This window comes from Myripristis murdjan, chromosome 22, assembly GCF_902150065.1.
Source record: "Myripristis murdjan chromosome 22, fMyrMur1.1, whole genome shotgun sequence".
In the NCBI taxonomy this organism is placed as follows: Eukaryota; Metazoa; Chordata; class Actinopteri; order Holocentriformes; family Holocentridae; genus Myripristis; species Myripristis murdjan.
In genome coordinates this window covers 8,142,714-8,163,177 of record NC_044001.1, presented here as the reverse complement: position 1 = coordinate 8,163,177, position 20,464 = coordinate 8,142,714, and the positions used below count along the sequence as shown (strand labels likewise).

At 44.5% G+C, this 20,464-nt stretch overlaps 1 protein-coding gene across 4 annotated transcripts in view; it reads left to right on the top strand.

Annotated features, from left to right (window-relative positions):
• The first annotated feature begins 251 nt into the window (after positions 1-251).
• pacs2 (phosphofurin acidic cluster sorting protein 2) overlaps positions 252-20,464 on the top strand; it is a 63,820-nt gene continuing 43,607 nt past the window's right edge. For 2 of the 4 annotated variants that reach the window (XM_030044016.1, XM_030044014.1), the window contains exon 1: positions 252-637. In XM_030044016.1, coding sequence (XP_029899876.1) covers positions 519-637 — 119 coding nt within the window. In that variant the 5' untranslated portion in view covers positions 252-518. The remainder of the gene's footprint in view (positions 638-20,464) is intronic. The other 2 variants (XM_030044018.1, XM_030044017.1) reach the window with 1 other exon arrangement.

Below are 20,464 nucleotides of genomic sequence, written 5' to 3'. Positions count from 1 at the left end.
ATCATTATAGAAATGTGGAGTGCTGTATGAAGTTGTTATAAAATTGGGCTTTCATGCACAAATTTGTGTTTTGCAGGAATGGGGATTTATTGTAAACTCTGCATACATTATCAAATGCAGAATGAGTTGACAAGGCATTTTCCTCGCATGTCAGTGTGGTGTTGAAATCCACTGTGAGTAGTGTCTGTTTCTCTTGCGGCACTAATCACCCCCCATACCGCCCAGAGTAGCGTGGTAGGCACAACAAGCCCAGCGGTCGGTCGCTCCGTGTTCACTCCGGCTCTGCCCCTCTCTGCAGTTTCTCCCTGGCACCGCCAAGTGTGGAGGATCCCGACCGGCCCGGGCGGACAGCAAGGACGGGGGGAATGAACGCGTCCTCTGCCGTTCACGTTGCGCGGATGTGAGCGTGTGCGGGGACGACTTGACCGACGCGCCGCCAGACACACAGCAACCCGCACCAGCCTGCTGTTTACAAATACCCAGCTCGGTGTTGGACGTCCTGTCCCCCGCCCCGGACTATGGCGGAGAGAAGTGGCCGGTTGAGTTTCCCCGGCAGCGGGGCTCTCAACAGACCCGTCCCCATGAACCTGTTCGCAACATGGGAAATAGACGGATCCTCCCCGAACTGCATCCCGAGGTAAGGCGGCACAGCATGGCACTGCGCTATGCTCAGTCCGCGGGGGCCTTTAAACTTTAAACCAAAGCCGCCGGACGTGCAGGCTGTCATTTGTGAGGTTAGCTCCAGCTCGCTGTATCATCATGACAAGGGGATGCCCTGGCACTGCTGCTGCCGCTGCAGGGTGAATGCACCCATCAACCCTCTGCACAGCATGAGCCAGCGACAGTGTAGTTGGTGCTGCATAGAAATGTGTGTAAACTGTGAACATTTTTCAGTTTTCCTCATCATGATTTGGCAGCCAGAGCCCCGCTATAAACCGGTATCACTTTCATTTTCAGCATAGCACTGAAGCTGAAAAGGTGAGTGGGCCTAACCTGTCTCCTGCGGATTAAAGTTGGGTGTCTGCTGGGATGCTCTTGGTGCTCATAAACACCTGCCTCAAATTTTATGACAGACAGCGGGTTTGTGCCAGATCTGCAGCGCACAGGTGCAGTGACCCAGAGTATCAAAACCTCTCCAAATAAATGAATAAAAACAAAAATAAACACACATAAGGCCCAGTTTGATGGTAGCAGTTCAGTTCTGTGGCAGATATGAAATGAGGTTTTTACAGTCATGATGAAACATGTGTGAAAAATTCAGTGATGGGGATTTTTTTTCCCCTCTCAGACACAAAGTATGCACACATCTCACTGAGGTCTCTCAGCAGAAATTGATCTTTAGGACTTTGTGGTTCAAGCCCTCCCCGACATGACTCATAATTGCTGTCACATTTTGGTCAGCGGTGGCCGGCCTGTGCTGCAAGAAACAAGCTATAATTAATATGGGACTTTTGTAAGTAGTGAGTAGGGTTTTTTTTTTTTTTTTTCAAACTGATGACACTGTGTCCTTCCTCACCATCGTCTCACATTAATGTCATCAGTGCAGTACTACAATGCATTCCTTTTATCTGAAACAAGACTAATTCATTTGCAAGAATAGCATCAAGGCTGTGTGATGTTCAGCACAGTGGCCTAGTACAAAGAGAGCAAGGTCTTATGCTCAATCCCCCCATGGCTCCCCATGTCCAATATAGAAATATCCTTCAGCAAGACACTGGACACTGGATACTTTACAGTATAGACGGACTAAATTTAATTTGCTCGCTGCCTATAGAGTGAGCTGGTCTGAGTTGAGCTTTGGCCCAGACACACTGGAGTGACGTCACGCCTTGTGTGAAGCGAACTGCCAGTCAGGACGTCTTGCTGGATCAGTCCGGCTCTTTATTGACCGGTGCCTCTCAAAGTGTAGACAGTACGAGCTCCGATTGTGTCCCTGATGCCGCCGTCACCTGTCTGATTCGATGATATCAGCCCCACAAGAGGGACAAGCACACTGGCTGCTGGCTGTCTTCAGTGTATGCCTATCCATTGACACATTTGTTTTGGTCTCTTCGCCTCCCTTAGCGTTATCTGTTTTTTGCTGAGACAGGAGGAAAACTGAGAGTGGCACAAAGCTTGGGGGACACATGAGAGAGGTTATTGGCAGGATTCGACGAATGTGAGGTTCAGTATTTTTACATTTTCAGCCATCATGCTTATGTATTCTGAACAAAACATCTAAGTCTTGCTTGTATGGGCGCATGACTGTTGAATGCAGTCCTGTAGGGCCATATGGCTATTCAAAAAAAAAAAAAAACCTACCTTGGCCTCTCTTTCAGCATGTCCTTGGCCACATCTGTGCATCCACATGTGAAATAAGTTGTGAAACCTCATGGATGAACTGGAAATTAAGTGTACTCATGTCACAATACAAAGTGAAAGTCAGTGTTTTTACAAAAAGACATGCTTTGTGTGCTTTTTGGGTCTTCCATATTTATATATGTTATTGAGCTGAGCATCTGTTTGGCCCACTAGAACTGAACTGACGGGCTGCACACCCAGGCATAAGGGATGTAAGTAGGTCTATAGTGAACTGTTTAGTGAGATTTGGGTCAGGGTTAATCATCGTGATGAAAATTGATGGGAAAATATGGTCACGAATGGCCACAGCCATGCTTTAAATCACATTTTGGTGGTGGGCATGGATGGTGGGGTGGATCGCAGCCATGTGTTTGAATCCTGCTGGAGTCTGGCAGATTCTGGCGGTCAGAAATCACCTGAACTCTAGGTTTAAGCCGTCAAATAAGCCTAATGCTCCGACTCGAGAGCCAGACTGCAACCTTACTCTCTTGTTGCCAAAATGAGAGTTCAGAGGTGATCCATGCTGTATACAGGATAAACAATTTTCTGTCCTTATCTGGCCCTGTTATCTTCGCCTGGCATGTCTGCATCTGCTCCAACACTCAGGCCGGCTGAGCCACTGCAGACAGAGAAGTAGCGGTCTTAATTTGCACGGGTACATTGTGTGCTCACGCTGTTCTTTACTTTTATCTATTTATCCCATCATTTCTTCATGCCTTCATAAATCCCCCTTCTCTCTGGCTCAGAGGTCTCTGAAGCCCAAGGCTATTAGGCTGCGAGGCTTATAGGAGTGCTGCCTCTGCACTGATCTCACGTTTCCCCGAGTCGCCTCAGGACACAAGCTGCTCCGCCGAGAGGCACCTAATAATCACCTATCATAGGTGAGGGTGGAGCGTTAATCACTAAGCTTGGATGATGGTGAGATGATAATAGGCGGTGGTTTGGAGCTGCCATATGTAGTAGTGCACATAGAGGCTGTGTGTAGTTCAGCAAATAAAGTGTGTGTCATGCTTAGTGGTTTGGTTTCCACTGGGGCCAGGCTGAAAATGTAGGCATGACTGCTACTTTAAAGGAAAATTCCACCCTAAAACACATGACCACTGCTTAAAAACAGCGAATGATGATTTATATTGGTTTTCTGGTGCTGTTTTACTGTGTTAGGGGGTATTACAGGTTTTTTTTGCTCTTTACAAAAAGAGCACCTGCAGCTACAGTGGAGCTTAATCTGAGAAAAAAAAGTGAGCTCTCCCTCTTTTATGCTGGATTTCTTCATGAATGTTTGTTTACCATTTCTGCAAATCAGTGAGTGTGCAAATAGTTTTGTATTATTTTTAGGTGGTTGACTTTGAAGCCTGACAACTAACGTTTCTATTTTACATTGTTGAATTTTTTTCCCTCCCCCCTCTTGAACACCATTGTATCTGTTCTGAGAATATCTTCCAGTCACATGAGAGGATTCACAGCTGGATAATTAGCTGCAAAACAAACAACAAAAAAACATCAAACAACAAAATGGCGCCAGAAACAAAATGTACATTTGCTGCTCCAAGGATTTAGATCACCTTCATGTGTTTAGGCTGGAATTTTCCTACAAGGTGCTTGGAAAAAAAAAGTCTTTGCCAAATAGCAAATTACATTCATGCATACATTCATAAAGCACATAGATCTGTTGCTGCTTATATCATGTTTTCTTTATGAAGGTTACTGATGAAGCACATGAAGGTTAAGCATCAGACTCTCAGGGGTGTCCTTGTTCATTAGACAGCCTGCCAGTGTTTTTGTCGGATGTCCCAAGTGATATTGCTAATTATACTCCAAATTTTTGTGTCATCTCATCACGAAAAGGCATTTGAATGAGTTCCAAGTGTGCCTTTTCATTGCTCCGAGCATCTGGATGCATCCCAGTAATTGTACGCTTGTTCTTGAAAGATGGCTGTGCCCTCTAAGAGCTTCTTCAACCCACTATCGCACATGTAAAATCAATCAGGCTGGCCATGTTACAGCGTAAGCCTCTCTGCTCTAAAAGCCAAGGGCAACCATGTGTTTCATGTTGGTATTTCTGAAGTGGGCATCAGTTGGATTTCTGCAGACCTGCGTACAGCCGAGAACCCACAGGCGCGGGGCTAAGTGCTGTGAGAGATGGGGCCAGTCTTGAAGACAGAGGAGGGATTGAGTGGGCCCTCGAGTGGCAGCTGGACCCAGTAGGCTGTCATATTTGGGCCTGTTGGAGGCGAGAGTGCTGAGATGTCGCTTTGAGTCGCGGCAAGACACTTGCTCTTTTGTCCCCGTGCTGCCTGGGATGCTCACACTGCGGGAATTTAGAGTAGGATGAACGGGAGGCAGTTAAAGGCTCACATTGTTTTATGCTCCCTGTGTTGTTCTTGTTATCCTGGTCCCAGTGCCTGTCCTGTGCTAATGTTTGGTATTTTAAAACACATAAACCTAAGTGAAGAACCACGACAGCCCATTTGACACCAGTGACTTTTACCTTAACCACTTTGTTTTTGTAAGGAAGCCCGTTGTGAATTAAGTTTCCAGGCCGTGTCATGTGAATGTTAAGTCAGAAGGCATTATGTAAGATATCCAACACCCCCCATCTTGCTGATGCAGCGCGTCCTGGAGGACAGGCAGGGCACGATGCGAAAGGGCAGTCGCCCGCCTGCCTCCCCACCACCATCTGAGGTGCTTTGTGACTCTGCAGGCCGATCAATTTTGCTTCCAGCTGATTTTCCTCATGCCTCACCGCACAGCGCCACGCCTGACCAAATGCCTTTTTACCCCTCTTTCATATCCCCTCCATTTTCCCCCCTCTAAAATGTGATTTCCAGGAATAATATTGGCGTTATCTTTGCATGAGCTTTTGTTCCAGTCCGCTGCATTTCTACAGAATTAAGATCAGGAGCATGCAGGAGCAGGAAAACAGCAATCTGTCTTTAGAAATGCACAGGTGAGCTGAGGACCGCAGAAACCTGAAATACTGAAAAAGCCTGAAATGCAGAGCAAAGGACTTGTTTACACTGCATCCAGACAGCGTGGTTGAGCTGTGTGAAGGAAGGGCAGTCAAAAGTCAAGGCCTCTACTGCAAATTATGTCTATCTGGTGGATACTGTATTACTGATAAAATGGAGACAAAACAGCAGATGCCGGTAACGCCACAGAAACAGACGAGATGGTGTTTGAGCTCACGTCTCTTGGTGATCGCTCGGCAGTGGACCACAGCATAGTGCAGGTGGGATCCTGCAGTTACCTGGGTATCCAGGTGGACATTCGCTGTGGCGTCTCTGCATGGTTTGCTAAACTGGCAGCACAGTCAAAGGTCCGAATCACCCAGAGTTACACAGACGACAATGAAAATCCGTCAACAGCCCCGTCTTCAGGCCATTTTTCAACAAACCATAATGAGACAGGCCCTGAAAATCATCTCAGCTCCTCCCCTCAGACACCACCCAGGCTGAAATATGTGTGTATGTGCCATAGCTGTCCCTCTTGTTGTTGATCACTGTTATATATTGTCCTGTGTGTGCACTTTTTCTAATCTAGATGGTCATGTGCTTTTTTTTTTTTTTTTCTACTGTTGTTTTGCTGTGATTTTATCCTGCACACACTGTGATGTCCAAGTTAAATTCCCCACTGGGACAATAAAGTCTATCTTCGCTTGTTACGTGGCCTGGTTTAACCCAGGTCTGCTGTATCAATGATCTATTCATGTGTTCAGTTCTGTATTATTGTAGCTGCTAGAGAAACACCAAAGAAAAACAGTTAATCTTCCTGCGGTGAACCAAGGTTGTGAGAAGTGTTGCAAAAAAAAAAAAGAAAGGCGGCGGCGCTTTTGTGTTCGAGGGGGTTTCAATACCATTGGGCTCAGCGTGGGGAGGAAAAAAAAAAAAAGACTGTTATTGCGTGATAGTCGGCATGGATCTGCAGCACTTTCCGTTTTATTAGCTCCCAGAATTGAATTCATGCTCATTACAGAGTCGAACAAGCTCCCCGTGCCACTTGAGATATCAGGCGCAGCACGAGATTTCGCCGTGGAACCGTGGAGTTCATCGTCTGACGCAGAGCTGAACCTTGGCCAGTCTGTAAAGTCGCCGTGAAGATGGCTGCGGCGTGCGTCCTCGTCAGCACTTCTCTTAGTCTAAACAGCCGTTTGGATGATGGGGACTCAGACCCATGATAAGAGCAGCTTACCAAACATGCAGCAAGGCTTAATTCATCAGCAGAAATGGCTGAATGAAATTAAATGCCTCACCTTGGATGACTTTTTTTTTTTTTTGCTGCCGATTGAGGAAACAGACCCTGACAAAGTGTAAACATTCATTTTCATTACTTTCCTGCAGAGAGGTTGCCGCTTTAAACTCCAATGCACCACAGTGGGGCTTTGCAGTGTTAAACCATTGATTTTTTCCCCCCCTATTAAAGCCTAATGTTTGCATAATTACCTCCTCCATCCATCCATTTTCTTTACCTGTTTATTCCTAATCAGTGTCACAGGTAATTACAACTTGAAATTGGTTAAAAAAAAGAAAACAAAACACATAAAAAGCAGTGTTTTCCCCTCACTATTTTTATCTTCAAATAGCAATTGGCCCTAACTGCCGATAATGCTCAGTTTATTTATGATAATGCCCGGTTCAGTTGTTAGGCTAAATCCGCAAATCTCATTTTCATTCTTCAAATAGAAAAATCCCATTCTATAGCCGCGGCATCACCGTATTAAACTGGGCTCTGTGTGATTGTTGGCTGGAGAGGTGACCTTATTTCCAAATGTGGTTCAAATTATTGAAATAGCTGTGTGATTACGGGCACCGGCGCAGCCTGTTTACTTTGTTCCGCGTTAAGTGTCCAGGACTTTCCGCGTAACACCGAAAAAACGAGGTTAACGGGGCTGAAAAGGGAGAGAGATGTGTCAAAACTTTGCGCCAGATGTCGGAGAGATTATATCGAGACGGCTCGCGAACAGCCGAGGCTTAGCGCCGTCAAAGGAAATATGACATTTCTAGATCTCTGTGAACCGGCGGCCCCGGCTCTATTTGTGTCTTCTGCCTCTGAATTGCATTTTAAAGTGTCCCGAGGTATTTTGGCAGTCCAGTGAAATATTAAAGGAGAATATTACATCTCTTTTTTTTTTCTTTTTTCCCCCACATGTACTTTTATGGAACTCTTGTCCCGGCAGAGGACAGTTTTGTTTTCTGTCGTTTTTTTTTCGGGGGGGGGCTTTTGTATTTAGATCAAGTGAGCGAACATTCATCACTGTCTCCCTTAGCCAGAAATGAGAGCAGAGCTTACCCGCCTCTTTAATCTTTGATGTCACACCAGTACACGCAGAATTAATTACAACGACAGGAAAACTTGACTCTGGCACTTTCCTGGAAGATGTTCTCCGGATAATAGCACATTTTTCTGACTCAGTCTCATTTTGTCTCATCATATTACGAATCTCACCCGGGGCGCGGTGATTCCAGCGAGTTTTCTGTTTACGCTGTTTTACACTGGAGGCCTTTCGGTGAAACCCTTACTCACTGTGACTCAATCCATGGCTCACCATCATTACAAGCAGCCAGAGTCGGGAGTGCGAGGGTTAAATCCTCCACACTGCCTCGCTCCCTCTTGCTTTTTCTCCCGTTTTGTCCATGCTCACTAATATTGCTTTTTCTTTTTAATGAAATGTCATTGTGATGTTATTTCATGTCCCAACACCGACTTCCATGAAAGTCCTAGTGAGACATTAGCCACGGATCGCCATGGCAGCAGTGTTTGTATTACTTTGAACTTTGGCAAACGTCAAAGGGGGAAGCACCGGCTCTCTGCCTTTCCCTGCTTGTTTACTCCAGATTATCGATTTCATTCCAGATTGATGACTTTTTGCATCAGTGTGTCGCCGTGTGTGTCGTCAGAAGGGTTACTATCATCCATCTCATCTCTGAACGGGCCTCTCTCGCTTATTTTCATAAACCAGCCGGTTATTCTCGTGTCTCAAGTCTCATTGTGTCTCATCTATCATGAATAGACTTTTTCACTCTTGTAGTAGTACAGATGCGGTTTATCACAGGAAGCCCCTGCAGGCTAGACTGTGGGGCTAGCCTATTGCATCAGGCAGTGTGAGAGAAGAGGGAGCTGCTATTTCAGTTCAGTCTCACAGAGCCTTTAAGAACCTCTCTGAATTCAGAGCATGGAGGAGAAATGTAGGTCAAGTTCCTTTTAGAAAATTTGCGGCCGGAGGAGAGCTTAGAAGGTTTAACATATTGTAGTAATTAGGAAAGCTGCTGTGCCACGTCTGGCAGCTCGCTCCGGCGCGGGGGAGTCACATGACCTCTGCGCTTGTTTCCACCGGGCCTGGTCCAGATATGTTGCCTGGACAGATGGACACAGGCGAAATCCCGAGGCTGGCATTGGCAGCTAAAACCTTTCATCTCTACCCCTGGACGGCTGCAGAAATGAGCATTCATTATCGCTGCCAGTCAGAAATAAGCGTCGCTTTACAAGCCAGTAAACATAACCTTTGCGGCCCTCCAGATGCTGAGCAAGCGAGAGTGGTGTGGTCCGGCTAATGTGCTGGAATACCGGCTTTGGGCTGAAGTTGTTTATAGATCCGAACAATGAGAGCAAGTGACTCAAATGATTCGTCATGCGGAGGACAAGCCTTACATTCAACAGACGGCATTAGGTTCAATTAAGTCTGGTAAACTGTGTGCCGTTCCACAAGAGCTCAGTATACACAAATCAAATCATTCTTCCGCAGAGAAGAGGGATGTTTTGTGTCTGAGCTGTCTCTGCCATAGAGCCTCATTGTGTTTTTAATCCATATTTGTATTAGCACACAGCGGATATTAAAAGCTTCGGTTACAACTCGGAGATTGAACAGGCTCGCGCTTTGAAATGGGTTACTCTGCGATGTTAGGACCCCGTTAAAGAAACATCCCGCTCTTAGTCCAAGCACAAAACTAGTCGGACACACAAGAGCGGCGTGTGCAGGAATTGTGCATTCATTAAGACTCATGTCTTTGGGATCAGGCGAGGATCCAACCCCTCCCCCAAATGTTTCCTCTGTCCTTTCATCCCATCTCAGTGAAGCTGAAAGTACAGTTTTGAAGTGGGTTTATACAGATGTTCACTCGCTGCAGAATTAAAAGGTTCATATTCAGACGGTGCAGACCTTCAGCTCTGCAGGCCCACCGGTTTACAGCGGTGGAGGGTCTGGGTCCCCGAAATGTGACCCCTCCAGCTACTCTGGCCACCGAACGGGGTCATTAATGGAGAGAAGGCAGCGGCTGTCCGTTTTGAGCCCCTCGATTAATGTAGAGACGGAGCAGGAACGCTTTGTTTGGCGTGATGAGCTGTCCTGCCTGAGGGCCCTTCACAAACACGGCACATAAATTAGCATGGATGTTGTTACACTGTTTTGACTGCAGTTAATTGCAGGCTGCGCTGTAATTACCCAGACAAAAGAGGTAGGCCTGATTTTTTTTTTGTTTGTTTTTTTGTTTTGCAATTATAGTACTTAACAAACTCTCGGCGGGTATGAACATCAGCCTTCAGGACAGATCGGATGGCGTCGTAAATCAGCGGTTGCTCTTTTATTTTCGTCTCCTACGGGACGCGTAACTCAGACAGAACCGATCTGAAATGTATGTTCCAGTGTTTGATGATTTGCTGTAATTAAAGGTCCACATCTCAGCCGTCGCTGGTCTGATCTGATAGAAGACGGAAGGGACGATGACGCTTGTTATCGATTGGCCGTTGGAGTGACTGCATCGCTCTTTGGGGACGACATGTTTACTTGTGTGAGCCGTGTTTGGTGTGACTCAGAGGCAAAAACATCTTTTAGGACAAATGACATGACTCATCAGCTACCCCTTTATTTTTTTCAATTAGGTGTACGCCTGGAGCTCAATTGCAAAGATAATCAAAGAGTTTGGGGTTGTTTTTGATCAAGATGTTGTTTTTTTTTTTTCTTAAAGATGCACAAAGATCATTAAGAGGGCCCTGTTGTTTTGATGAAAGCCTTTATTTTACCCTCTGAGCAAAAATCACTGTATTTATTAATGCAAATTTAAAGGTAATTCTCTCATATCATTAGACTAATTTCTTTTCTTTAAAAATTTTGGGTAATTTCAATTAGCTCATGATCCTTTTCCCATATTTTGCAAAGAAACCAAGTGAATGTTGAGGTTTCAAAGCCTCAATCAGACATCAACCCAGCAAATATACAATTTTAATAATATGTGCATTTTTTATTTTTTCATGGCTTGATCCCGGCTTTTTTTTTTTTTTTTTTTTTTTTTTTACAAATTTCTTTCCAATTTCCATCTGTCCCATTCTTGTGAACTTAATATCTCAGCAACACCTTGAGAGAATTTCTTCAAATTTGGCACAAACGTCCACTTGACCTCGAGGATGACCTAATTAAATTTTGGAGGTCAAAGTTCAAAGGTCAAGGTCACTGTCATCTCACAAAACACATAAGGCCCGTTTCCACCAAAATGTTCCTGGTAGTATTTGGGGGGCAGGAGCTACTACAGGAACCGGCCGGTACCTAATAGGCTCTCTAATAGGCCGGCATCAGTGCCCACCCGATCAGGTCGGTAGGAGTAGTAACATGGAAGGGGGCAAGCCAGTAATTTCACCTAGGGCAGCAACATAGCCACTGAGTCTTAAGAAGAAAAAACTAAGAGGTGGTTATTAGCAAACATCTGTATTGGTCAGCTCATGTGTCAAAACAACTAGCCTACCTGTAATTCACTGAAATGAGCTCCATAAACATGATTAATTCATTACTGGCTCTTGCTGTTTGATATTAAGGTAAGTTCAATTGAACACAGCTGTAGAAAATGTAATAGTGTCTCAAATATCTCCGTACGCAACCAGACGCCATTGGGTTGGATCGTCTGTCCAGTCCTTAATAACATAGGGACAATGATCAATTCCGATTTTGGCCAGCTTTGTCAGGTATCGTTCTTTGTCGGCTGGCAATAAAGAGCTAATGTAAGCCATTGATATTCATTTGAAAATCTATATTTTACTGGAAAATAGGATTCAAAAATCGCGCTAAATGAATGGGAATCAATGACAGCAAACCGATGTTTTCCACCCAGGTGACCACGCCCCCCAGCTATGACGCGTTGATGACACTACGCCGTGTGTATCTATGACCGGGGCATCAAAATGCGTGTTGTTAAAAAAGCCTGTTGTTAGTGTTAGCTAACGTCCGCTAAAGCTAACGTCAGCGCCCCTAAAAATGCCGGCTAAAAAGTGTGTTGTTAACGTTAACTAACGTCCGCTAAAGCTAGCCAGGGGTTTTTCGGGGCCGCTCAGAGTCCCTACCCCGAGGCAGGGCCGTTTTTTAGCCCCTGTAAAGGTTCCTGAACTCTCTCCATCGGGGTGGTTCCGGCGGTGGAGACATGCGACAACGGCCACGGCCCCGTAAAATGACCCCGAAGTTCCTGCGGTGGAAACGGGCCTTTAGCTGACTCACATTCAGTTTCACATGAATGTCCAATAAGATAAAATAATGAAGTGATGACATTTTATATCCGAACGGACAAAGGTCAGCTTCACCGTGACATCATAACGGTGTACAAAAAAACAATCCTCTGGCCTTTATGCAACACCATAACTCAGCATTTTCACTTGACTTCCTCTCCCTGGATGGTAACCAGGACAGGCGGCCTCCTTTTCCCCATCGGTTCTGCTGCCGTTGAGCTTCAGGTGATTATCGGTGCATCATGTGACGCGGCTCTCTATCAGCCCTCTGTGCTGCCCTGTAAAAATAGTCTCTAAGTGAAGACCGCATGTTTTTCACTGGAAATTATTCACAATATGGTGTCAGCATCGTGATCGCTTCCATTTCATCTCATTAAATCCCTGCAAAGAGTTCACCACAGATATTGCAGGAGTCCGGAAAGACGTGGATGTAAACTGCAACTTGTGAAACTGTGAGGCGGCATTTCTAGTTCCCCATGTTTTTGAAAGCAAGCGAGTGGATTTGCTCGGGTTTCAAAGGGTTAATTAATCACATTGGTTGTCGGAGTCCTATATTAGGCGCTGTGCCCGATGTGACGTTTGAATATTTGTCTTCCAGTTTGCAAACAGAGACAGAAAAGCCTTTTGAAATCTCTCTTGTGATGTTTTCGACAGTGCTGGATGGAAACCAGACCTAAATACAGTTCGTATGAGGTGTACGTGCAGTGTGTGTGTATGTGCAGTGTGTGTGTGTGTGTGTTTTTCCCGCTGCCTACTGATCAGTGAAGTGGGTGTCCAGCAGTCTGGCATCATGGGTGGAGCAGAGCCGGGTGGCACGCTGCAGCGCTCTGCATAAAGCTCTCATTTGTATTCCTGCTTCTGCTCCAGCTCCCTGGGGCTTGCAGAGGGCACGGATCATTTTGTGTTCTTTACTGAATTAGGTTCCTATACTGTGGCTGTGGGACATAAAGACGACTTGGCTGGCTGCTGGGTGTGTGTAGCTGTTTTTTTTCTCTCTCTCTCTTCTGTGTCAGCTGGTTTACCACAGCCTCGAATGCCGATTCATACCCGGCGACCGCTGACTGTTTTTCTTTTTCATTTCCCAAGACATGAATAATTTCATGACGTGCGCTCACCTCGCCCTCTCTAATACACATGCATACGTGCAAATACTCACATGACTAAAAACTCACACACAGATACGCGTCCAAATCTCCCTGGAGATGAACTCTGTCTCAGCATCCACGGCTGTTTTAATTGTTTCTAGGTCACTGTTACCCTCAGCTGATGTGGTGGATGGAATTCATTTCCCTCTATCCTGCATTTTTAATGGATTGCATTTATTATAGATTAAAAAAAAAAAAAAAAAAGGAAAAAGATTTCACTTTCTCTTTTGGTGAACGTAGCCTGCACCAGTGCTACTCCAGTGTTTTTCTCTCCCTCCCTGCTCCCATCGATGGTGTAGCTGAGGGCAGGAGTGGTGAGATTTGATTATGGAGTGCTCTCTCCCTGCAGATGGCCATTCAGTGTTCAACAGCTTGTTATTTGTGTGTGCCAGGGAGTGTGGAGAGCTCTTTGCTGGGTTGCAGAAATAGCTCGGCTCTGTGTGAATTGAAGGAATGTCTAATCATCAGCGGAAGTGTAGGGCTGGTATTTTTAGGCAAATGCAGATAACCAATTACGCGTTGCCATCAAAGATGCAGGGCCAAACGGGCCGGGAGTGACCTTTTCCTAATCTGATAGTGCAGCAACAACAAAACCTCTCATGATTACATACAGTTTTTTTTTTTTTTTTAAATTCAAACCATAACATAGGAGCCATTCATACTGCAACAGAGATTACGATTCAGAAAAGTGAAATTAAGAGCAGTCTCACCTTTTTTTGTGCACATCTTGAATCTTCTCCCTTGAGTCTTTTGGATTTTCCTCTGTATTTTAATCTTTGCAGTTATAAATGCACAGTTAAAGGTCAAGGAGAGCTTTCCAGTGATACATGCAGTGGCCTAGATGTTACCTTGAGTGTTCAGTGATATTTTTTTCCATAATGACTTTGAAGAGTCATGTTTTGAAAATGAAAATGACTGCTGGCATAAAGAAGAAGCTCTACCGGTTATTGCTGAAGTCACTGGCTACATACTGAGTTCTTAATATCAGAAAATAATTATTTCCCGAGGATTTATGAGATTTTTGGAATGAACCCTTTGTTCTTTACACCCCCGCTTTGTCACCGACATTGATCTTTCTGTGTTTGCTCATCTTTATCCCCGCTGAAAGCCGCGCTGTCGCTCTCATTAGGTCGGAAAGAGTCTCCCGGTCTGTGGCTCTGCAGCACAAATGGAAGGAAACACACAGCTGAAGGTGCGTGTTTGCTCGAGTGCACCTTCAATAACTCTTATCTTCCACCTGCCAGGGCTTTTATAAGAGGATGAGCCTCCCTCCTCGCCGGGGTTTAGTGAGATTTGATTCACCACCTTTCTGTGTGTGCAGGTAGCGGGCCATAAAACACGGGCAGCCTTGGGTCCTGCAGGCGGCGGCTGGGTGATCTAGGGTCTCTATCACAAAGAGAGGCAGTGCTATTGATCACCGTTTTGTTTTTGTTTTTTTTTTTTTTTTTTTTTTTTTCGCTTTAGGGTTCAGGGAAAGCCTGCTCAATAACGCTGTTCAAATTACCTCACACGACAGAGTGTGGTCGATTTTTTTTTTTTTTTTTTTCCTGGTCAGCTGGGAGACTAGTCGACCTGGCTTGGATAAAAGCTCTTCATTTTATTGAGTTTTGCATTTTTGCATGCATCCTATCAAGTAATGCATTATTTAGCCTAACTATGCTTTCAGTTAGTATTGATAAGTATTGTCATCATCTTCATCTTCATCACAACAGGGATTTTTCTTTCATTATTTAAGATTAAGGCATACAACTTGCATTCATACCTTATAGTATTACCTATGTGCTATATGGTTTCATTTGCAGTATAAAAAATGACAACCCTCACTTGGAAAATGATTCATTGTGTGAAGTGAAACCTCATTGCAGGCCATTTAAACCCCATAAACTCTTCATTTCCCCCAGAAATGTGCTCTTAAGTTATAAGAGATGAGCTACATCATATTCACACTGAGTAAAATATGAATATTCAAAGCCAAGATGCTGCTGTTCTAACGGCTGCAGCTTGTCCTCTTTAATTCAGCGGGACATAATTTGGTATCTTTGGAGATCTTGGGATCCCGACTAGAATTTTTAAGCGAATTTCTCTGGATCTGAACAAAGCTCGGCTGCACAGCATGGATCTGGATTGATGAGCCCACAGACGGGACCGGCAGCGTTGATGAGGTTAACACGTTTGCGGCTGCATTTTGGATTTCAAGAGGAATTATAGATTTTGAAGAGGATGCATTCATGTGGAAGTTTCAGATATTGTGACGTGAGCCTCCAAAACGGGCACACAGTCGCCTCCTTCTGCTCCACTGTGTGGCTGCAACGCCTTTCCCATTGTGGCAGGTCTTTTTTTTTTTTCTTTTCTTTTCTTCCACACTGATGTTGAGCCACCTCTGTTGTGCATGAGGCTAATTAAGAGGCCACGGTACAGTGTTGCATTGAACAGATGCCAAAAATATGAGACAAAAAAAAAAAAAAAAGAGGAGGAGTTCTGAGCTGCACACCAGCAGCAGCGCTTTGTCTCGGAGCGTCGACAGACCAAACCCCAGACACTGCTCTGTTGCTTAATGGCTTCTGTCTATTAATAAAAGATAAGCAGTCAATTATTGAGCTGTCAAAATGACTTTGGGGACTGTGTGTGTGTGTGTGTGTGTGTGCGTGTGTGTGTGTGTGGGGTGGGGTGGAGGGGCCAGGACAGGGCCAGGACGGGCCCCCGTGTCACGCATTTCACGGTGGAGTTTCACTCGTGGAGGAGGGATGGTCCAGATCCTCGGGGTGTCAGGAGGCCCTTGGGAGACCACGACCCCCCCGACACACACACACACACACATCGACCCACCCACCTCCTTCATCATCACCATGACACTTTCTTTCTCTCTTTGCTTCTCTAATGCTCTCTCGCTCTCTTCATTATTCTCCCTCTTGTCCTTGTTTCTCTCTCTCTCTCTCTCTTTAGTTCTCCCCCTTTATGCCCCTCTCTGTGTTTTTTATCTTCTTTCTCCCCTGAAATCAAAGAGGAACCTCAAACTGCAGGTATTGGCCGGCAGAAGTCAATGCTTAAATCCCTCTTTTTTTTTTTTCATCCATCCAATTAAAGAACATCACGTTGAAGCTGCAGGTGACATTCGGACTGTCCTCTTCTTTCCCTCTCTCTCTCTCTCTCTCTCTCTCTCTCTCTCTCTCTCTCTCTCTCTCTCTCTCTCTCCTTTCCTGGGCTTGTCATTCAGGTTTTGATGTGCTGTTTTGTCTTTCTCTCGCTTTGTGTCTGTTACCCAGTTTAGTGTTGCTGTTGTCATATTACTTGTTTTTTTTCCCTCTGATTCTTTTTTTAAGTGAGATGTTTTTTTGTGTGTTTCAGACTCCCTGGGGGTTTTCTCTTCTCATGCACAACATTGGTTTTAGGACTTATTATTATTATTATCTTCCTGTAGAGGTGCAAATAAATTAAATTCTCTCACATATGGCGGTTGTTTTCACCAATTAAAAGGACACCAATGTTATAAGAGCGGCTTATGTTTTCTAGCCCTCTAGTAGAAAGATATTTTCTCATGTATGCATTTTGTTTTTGTTATGTGCCTCATTTGCATGCTAATTTTTTTCTGTCTTTTGATGTGGGATTATTTTTTAAGCCCGCTCTTTGTTGTTGTTTTTTTTTCCACCTGTAACTTCTCAATTTGGCGTTTTATCATTTAACATGCTCCAATATTTTAATATAGCGCAATCCGTTTCATTTCAACATGCTTTACTGGCATGAAAGTTGGGAATGATTTTCGCCAAAGCTTATTTTTTTTTGAGTTTTCTCTCTCTGTCTTGCACTCTCTTTCATGTTCACACGCTATAAAGCATCTTTTATGAATTTGTTCCCCTTGCAACCAATTAAGAAAATACCAAGGTAGAAGCCTAGTGCACATTTTCCTCCCTGTCCTTCAAAGATAAAATGTTGGTGTGAAGTCGTGCCACCTCTCCCTCCCTCTCTCCCTCCGTCTTTGTGCATTTTATTCACTCAGCAAATTAAGGAATTCCTCGGTTCGGCACTGTGGAGGAAACCCACGGCCTGTGCCTTCCTCCCCTCCGTTAATGATAAGGTGTTGCTGTGGATGTTGTTGTGGAGACGGAGGGCGAGTGTGAAGAGGTTGAAGTGTTACCACATCTCCCTTCCTGCCGCTCAGACGGCCCGCAGAGCTTAATGATCTACTGACACAGATTCACTGAGCAAATATGAGCGTGATTTATAGGACAACAGGCCGCCGCTCTGGATGGAGTTTAGACTTTGCCTCCAGTCGTCTGTTTATTATTCATGAGAGAGAGAGACAGAGAGAGAGAGAGAGAGAGAGAGAGAGAGAATTTTGGCGTCAGCCTCGGAGTCTTCAAAGGAAATGTGGGTGTGTGTGGGGGTGTGTGTGTGCGTGAAACCTGCCTGTGTGCTTTTTGTTCGGTGTGCATGTGTGTTTGCACGGCGTGCACAGGGAGAAGAGGAGTGTGTGTGTTTGCATGCTCGCATATTCCTCACTGCAAAAAAAAAAAAAAAGGGATAATCCCACTTGTTTCCAACGCTAATCAGTTTTCTTGGATCAATCACTTTCTTGATCCTAGTGGGCTGATCTACCTTATTCTGCCTGGTTTTGACATATTTGTGCTTGTTCAATGAAAAATTCCTGAAACAAGTGAAACTGCATTGGAAACAGGTGGGATTATCTCATCCCACTGGCAGATTTTTTTTTTCACTTGTTTTAAGAAAAATAAGAATTTAACACTGAATATGAGTTTTTTTTTTTTTTTTTTTTTTTGCAGTGCACTTTTGACATGAAAACCTTGTTTTTCCACTTTGGTTGATTTTCATGTTTTCACACTGATTGACAAACTGCATGCTGCTCTTTAAATCCTTTTTTTTGGACTCTGGGTGGATAAACCGAGACATGTATGGCGGTTAAGCAGAAAATAAGGCTCTTGCTTTCACATTTTCGCCGGGTGCATTTGTGTGTGTGTGTGTGTGTGTGTGTGTGTGTGTGTGTGTGTGTGTGTGTGTGTGTGTGTGTATGCTGAATGTGGAACATCCATTCATGGGCCCTTATCGCTCCTGTCAAAATTGTCTATTCCCCTGTTGTCGTTCAGATTAAAGTCTATTTTGGGCTTGGTGTGTCCTGGGCTTCCTGACCCCCGCGCCCCCCCTCCTCACCACACCCTCCCCACCTCTTCCCCCACCCCACCCCACCCACCGCAGGTTGAGCATGCAGTGCGCTGTCACATCACTGCACCGTCTCCCCAGCCAGCCGGTAAATCCCACAGCTGAATATTGCATGAGCAGCTGAGCGTTGGAGCGCCCCCGGCACACGTCTGAATAATGGGAAAGGACCACAGCAGATTGGTTAGGGAGTGTGCATGTGTGTGTGTGTGTGTGTGTGAGCGATGTGACTGCCTGGCCTGCCAACAACAAAGCTCTGCTCAGACCTTATTCCCCCTGCTGAAATGTGTTTGTGTGTAACCAGCACCCTATTAGTCGGGTGTTAGCGGTTCTGTGTAGCTCGGTGAGGAGATCAGGGTGCTACGGACCGCGGCGGGGTGGGGTTAGGGGTGCAGCTCCCACCGGGGGCCGCACACACTCACCTGCATGCTGACGTGTTCACTATTACACTAATGTGCTCTCACACGCTGAATTGCCACAAATATACGACCACATGCCATATCCCTCTGTTTATTTGTGCTTCTCCATTGTGGAAAAACATGACATAACAATAAGTTAACCGTATATATTATGTTTAGATTATGGGGTAAAAATCAATAAGAAGTCATTTGTTTTCAGTGGAAGCCGGTGTCACAAAGCCACACATGCTTATTTGCAGTTTCTCTTGATGCAGTGAAGTTTGAGCCAATCAGAATTGAGGAAATGCAGTGTAGAGGGCTTGTATTGTATTGATATCTTGCACAGCTTTTATCCAAATTGGATCAAACAAACAAATTATTGCCATACTGAAAACTTTTCCCTTGAGCTGCTACCTTTAGAGAATGGGAATTAATCGTACAAACGCATAATCATGTATCGCTCGACTTGCTCATTTAAATGCACTCAAATGTTAATTAATCATCAGGTGAAATGCAGCCGCGGGTGGAGCCTGTGTAGCTCCCAACAGCTGGAAAACGAAACTCAACAATGGACATCAGCATGCAAATGATATTCAGCACGTGTGCGTGAGAATGCGGCCATGCGTGACGGCGGCACACCTCAAATTTAACCCCCTTTTTTTGATCTCAGCGGACGGTCTAAGTGGCCCCCCTGTATTCAAATGACCCGTCTAAAATACTTAGGAACAATAAAGCAAGCAGCAGCTCATTATGGAACTGCGCCTGATAGATTTCCATTCAAAATCAACGGCCAGGTTTGGTTATCAGGGGCGCTTAATGAGCTTTGACGCTGCACTTCTCTCTCTCTAGTCAACGGTTTGCTGCGACCACCGCTTTTTAAAATATGACACAGAGGCATAAAGTCAGAGAGAGACAAAACATCAACCAGCCAAAACGATGACAAAGCACTAAAATAACAGGAAACCGAATAAATATAGTGGCCGCGAGAGCCCGTTGAACTGCAAATGGAGAAAACACAAGCGAACTGAGAAAAAACAGATGCATCGAGCGGACGACACACACACACTCTTGGTCACTGTGTTTTCAATTTTGTGAGAATGTGTGTGTGTGTGGAAGAATTTGCTGACCTGTCCGCTGCATGTTGTCCGTTTGGTCCACCTGTACTCTCAGCCGCTGCAAGCAAAACTACAAAATGTGTGACGTTTGATTGGAAATGAAAGGAAATTCTGGTGCAGCGTGACAAACATGGGACTTGAATATCCTGGTTATGAGGCTTACCTTAGTTTTGATCATATTTGGGATGTGGTTTTTACATGGAACAAAGAGAAATCTGGTGATTCATATGAATACTAGTATCCATCGCATAATCAGGGGCCAGGGGCCGGATTCTCCAAAGGTTCTTAAGATTAAATTTCTTCTTAAGTTCCACTTTTTTTCTTAAGTTTGGGTTTAAGAAGAATCTTAAGATATTTTCGAATTCACAAACAAAATATCTTAAGAAGCCAAACAAAAGATCTTAAGAATGTTCTCAACTTTATTCTTAAGATTTTTCTTAAGAATAAATGAGATTCTTGAAAGAAATTATCTTACATTATCTTACAATTTTTCTTAAATAGTATCGTAACTTTAAGACAGGTAAAGGTCGTCTTAAGTAACCACATGCTGTGTGAAGGTAAGCTATTTTATAAACACCTTTGATTAATTTAGAGCCAAATTTGATTATATAACATAGATTAAAGTAGGCTAATACCTTAATAATTTTACATTGTATATGTTAACATAGTGATAATCGTTATCTAAACTGTAATTCAGCCTAATATCTAAACCAGTATTTAGATTATTAGTATTAGTTATTAGTAAGAACTTTTTGGAGAATCTGGCCCCAGGTGAATCAAAACCAGGAGAAGAGCTTATCCAGGTGTCTGAAATTAG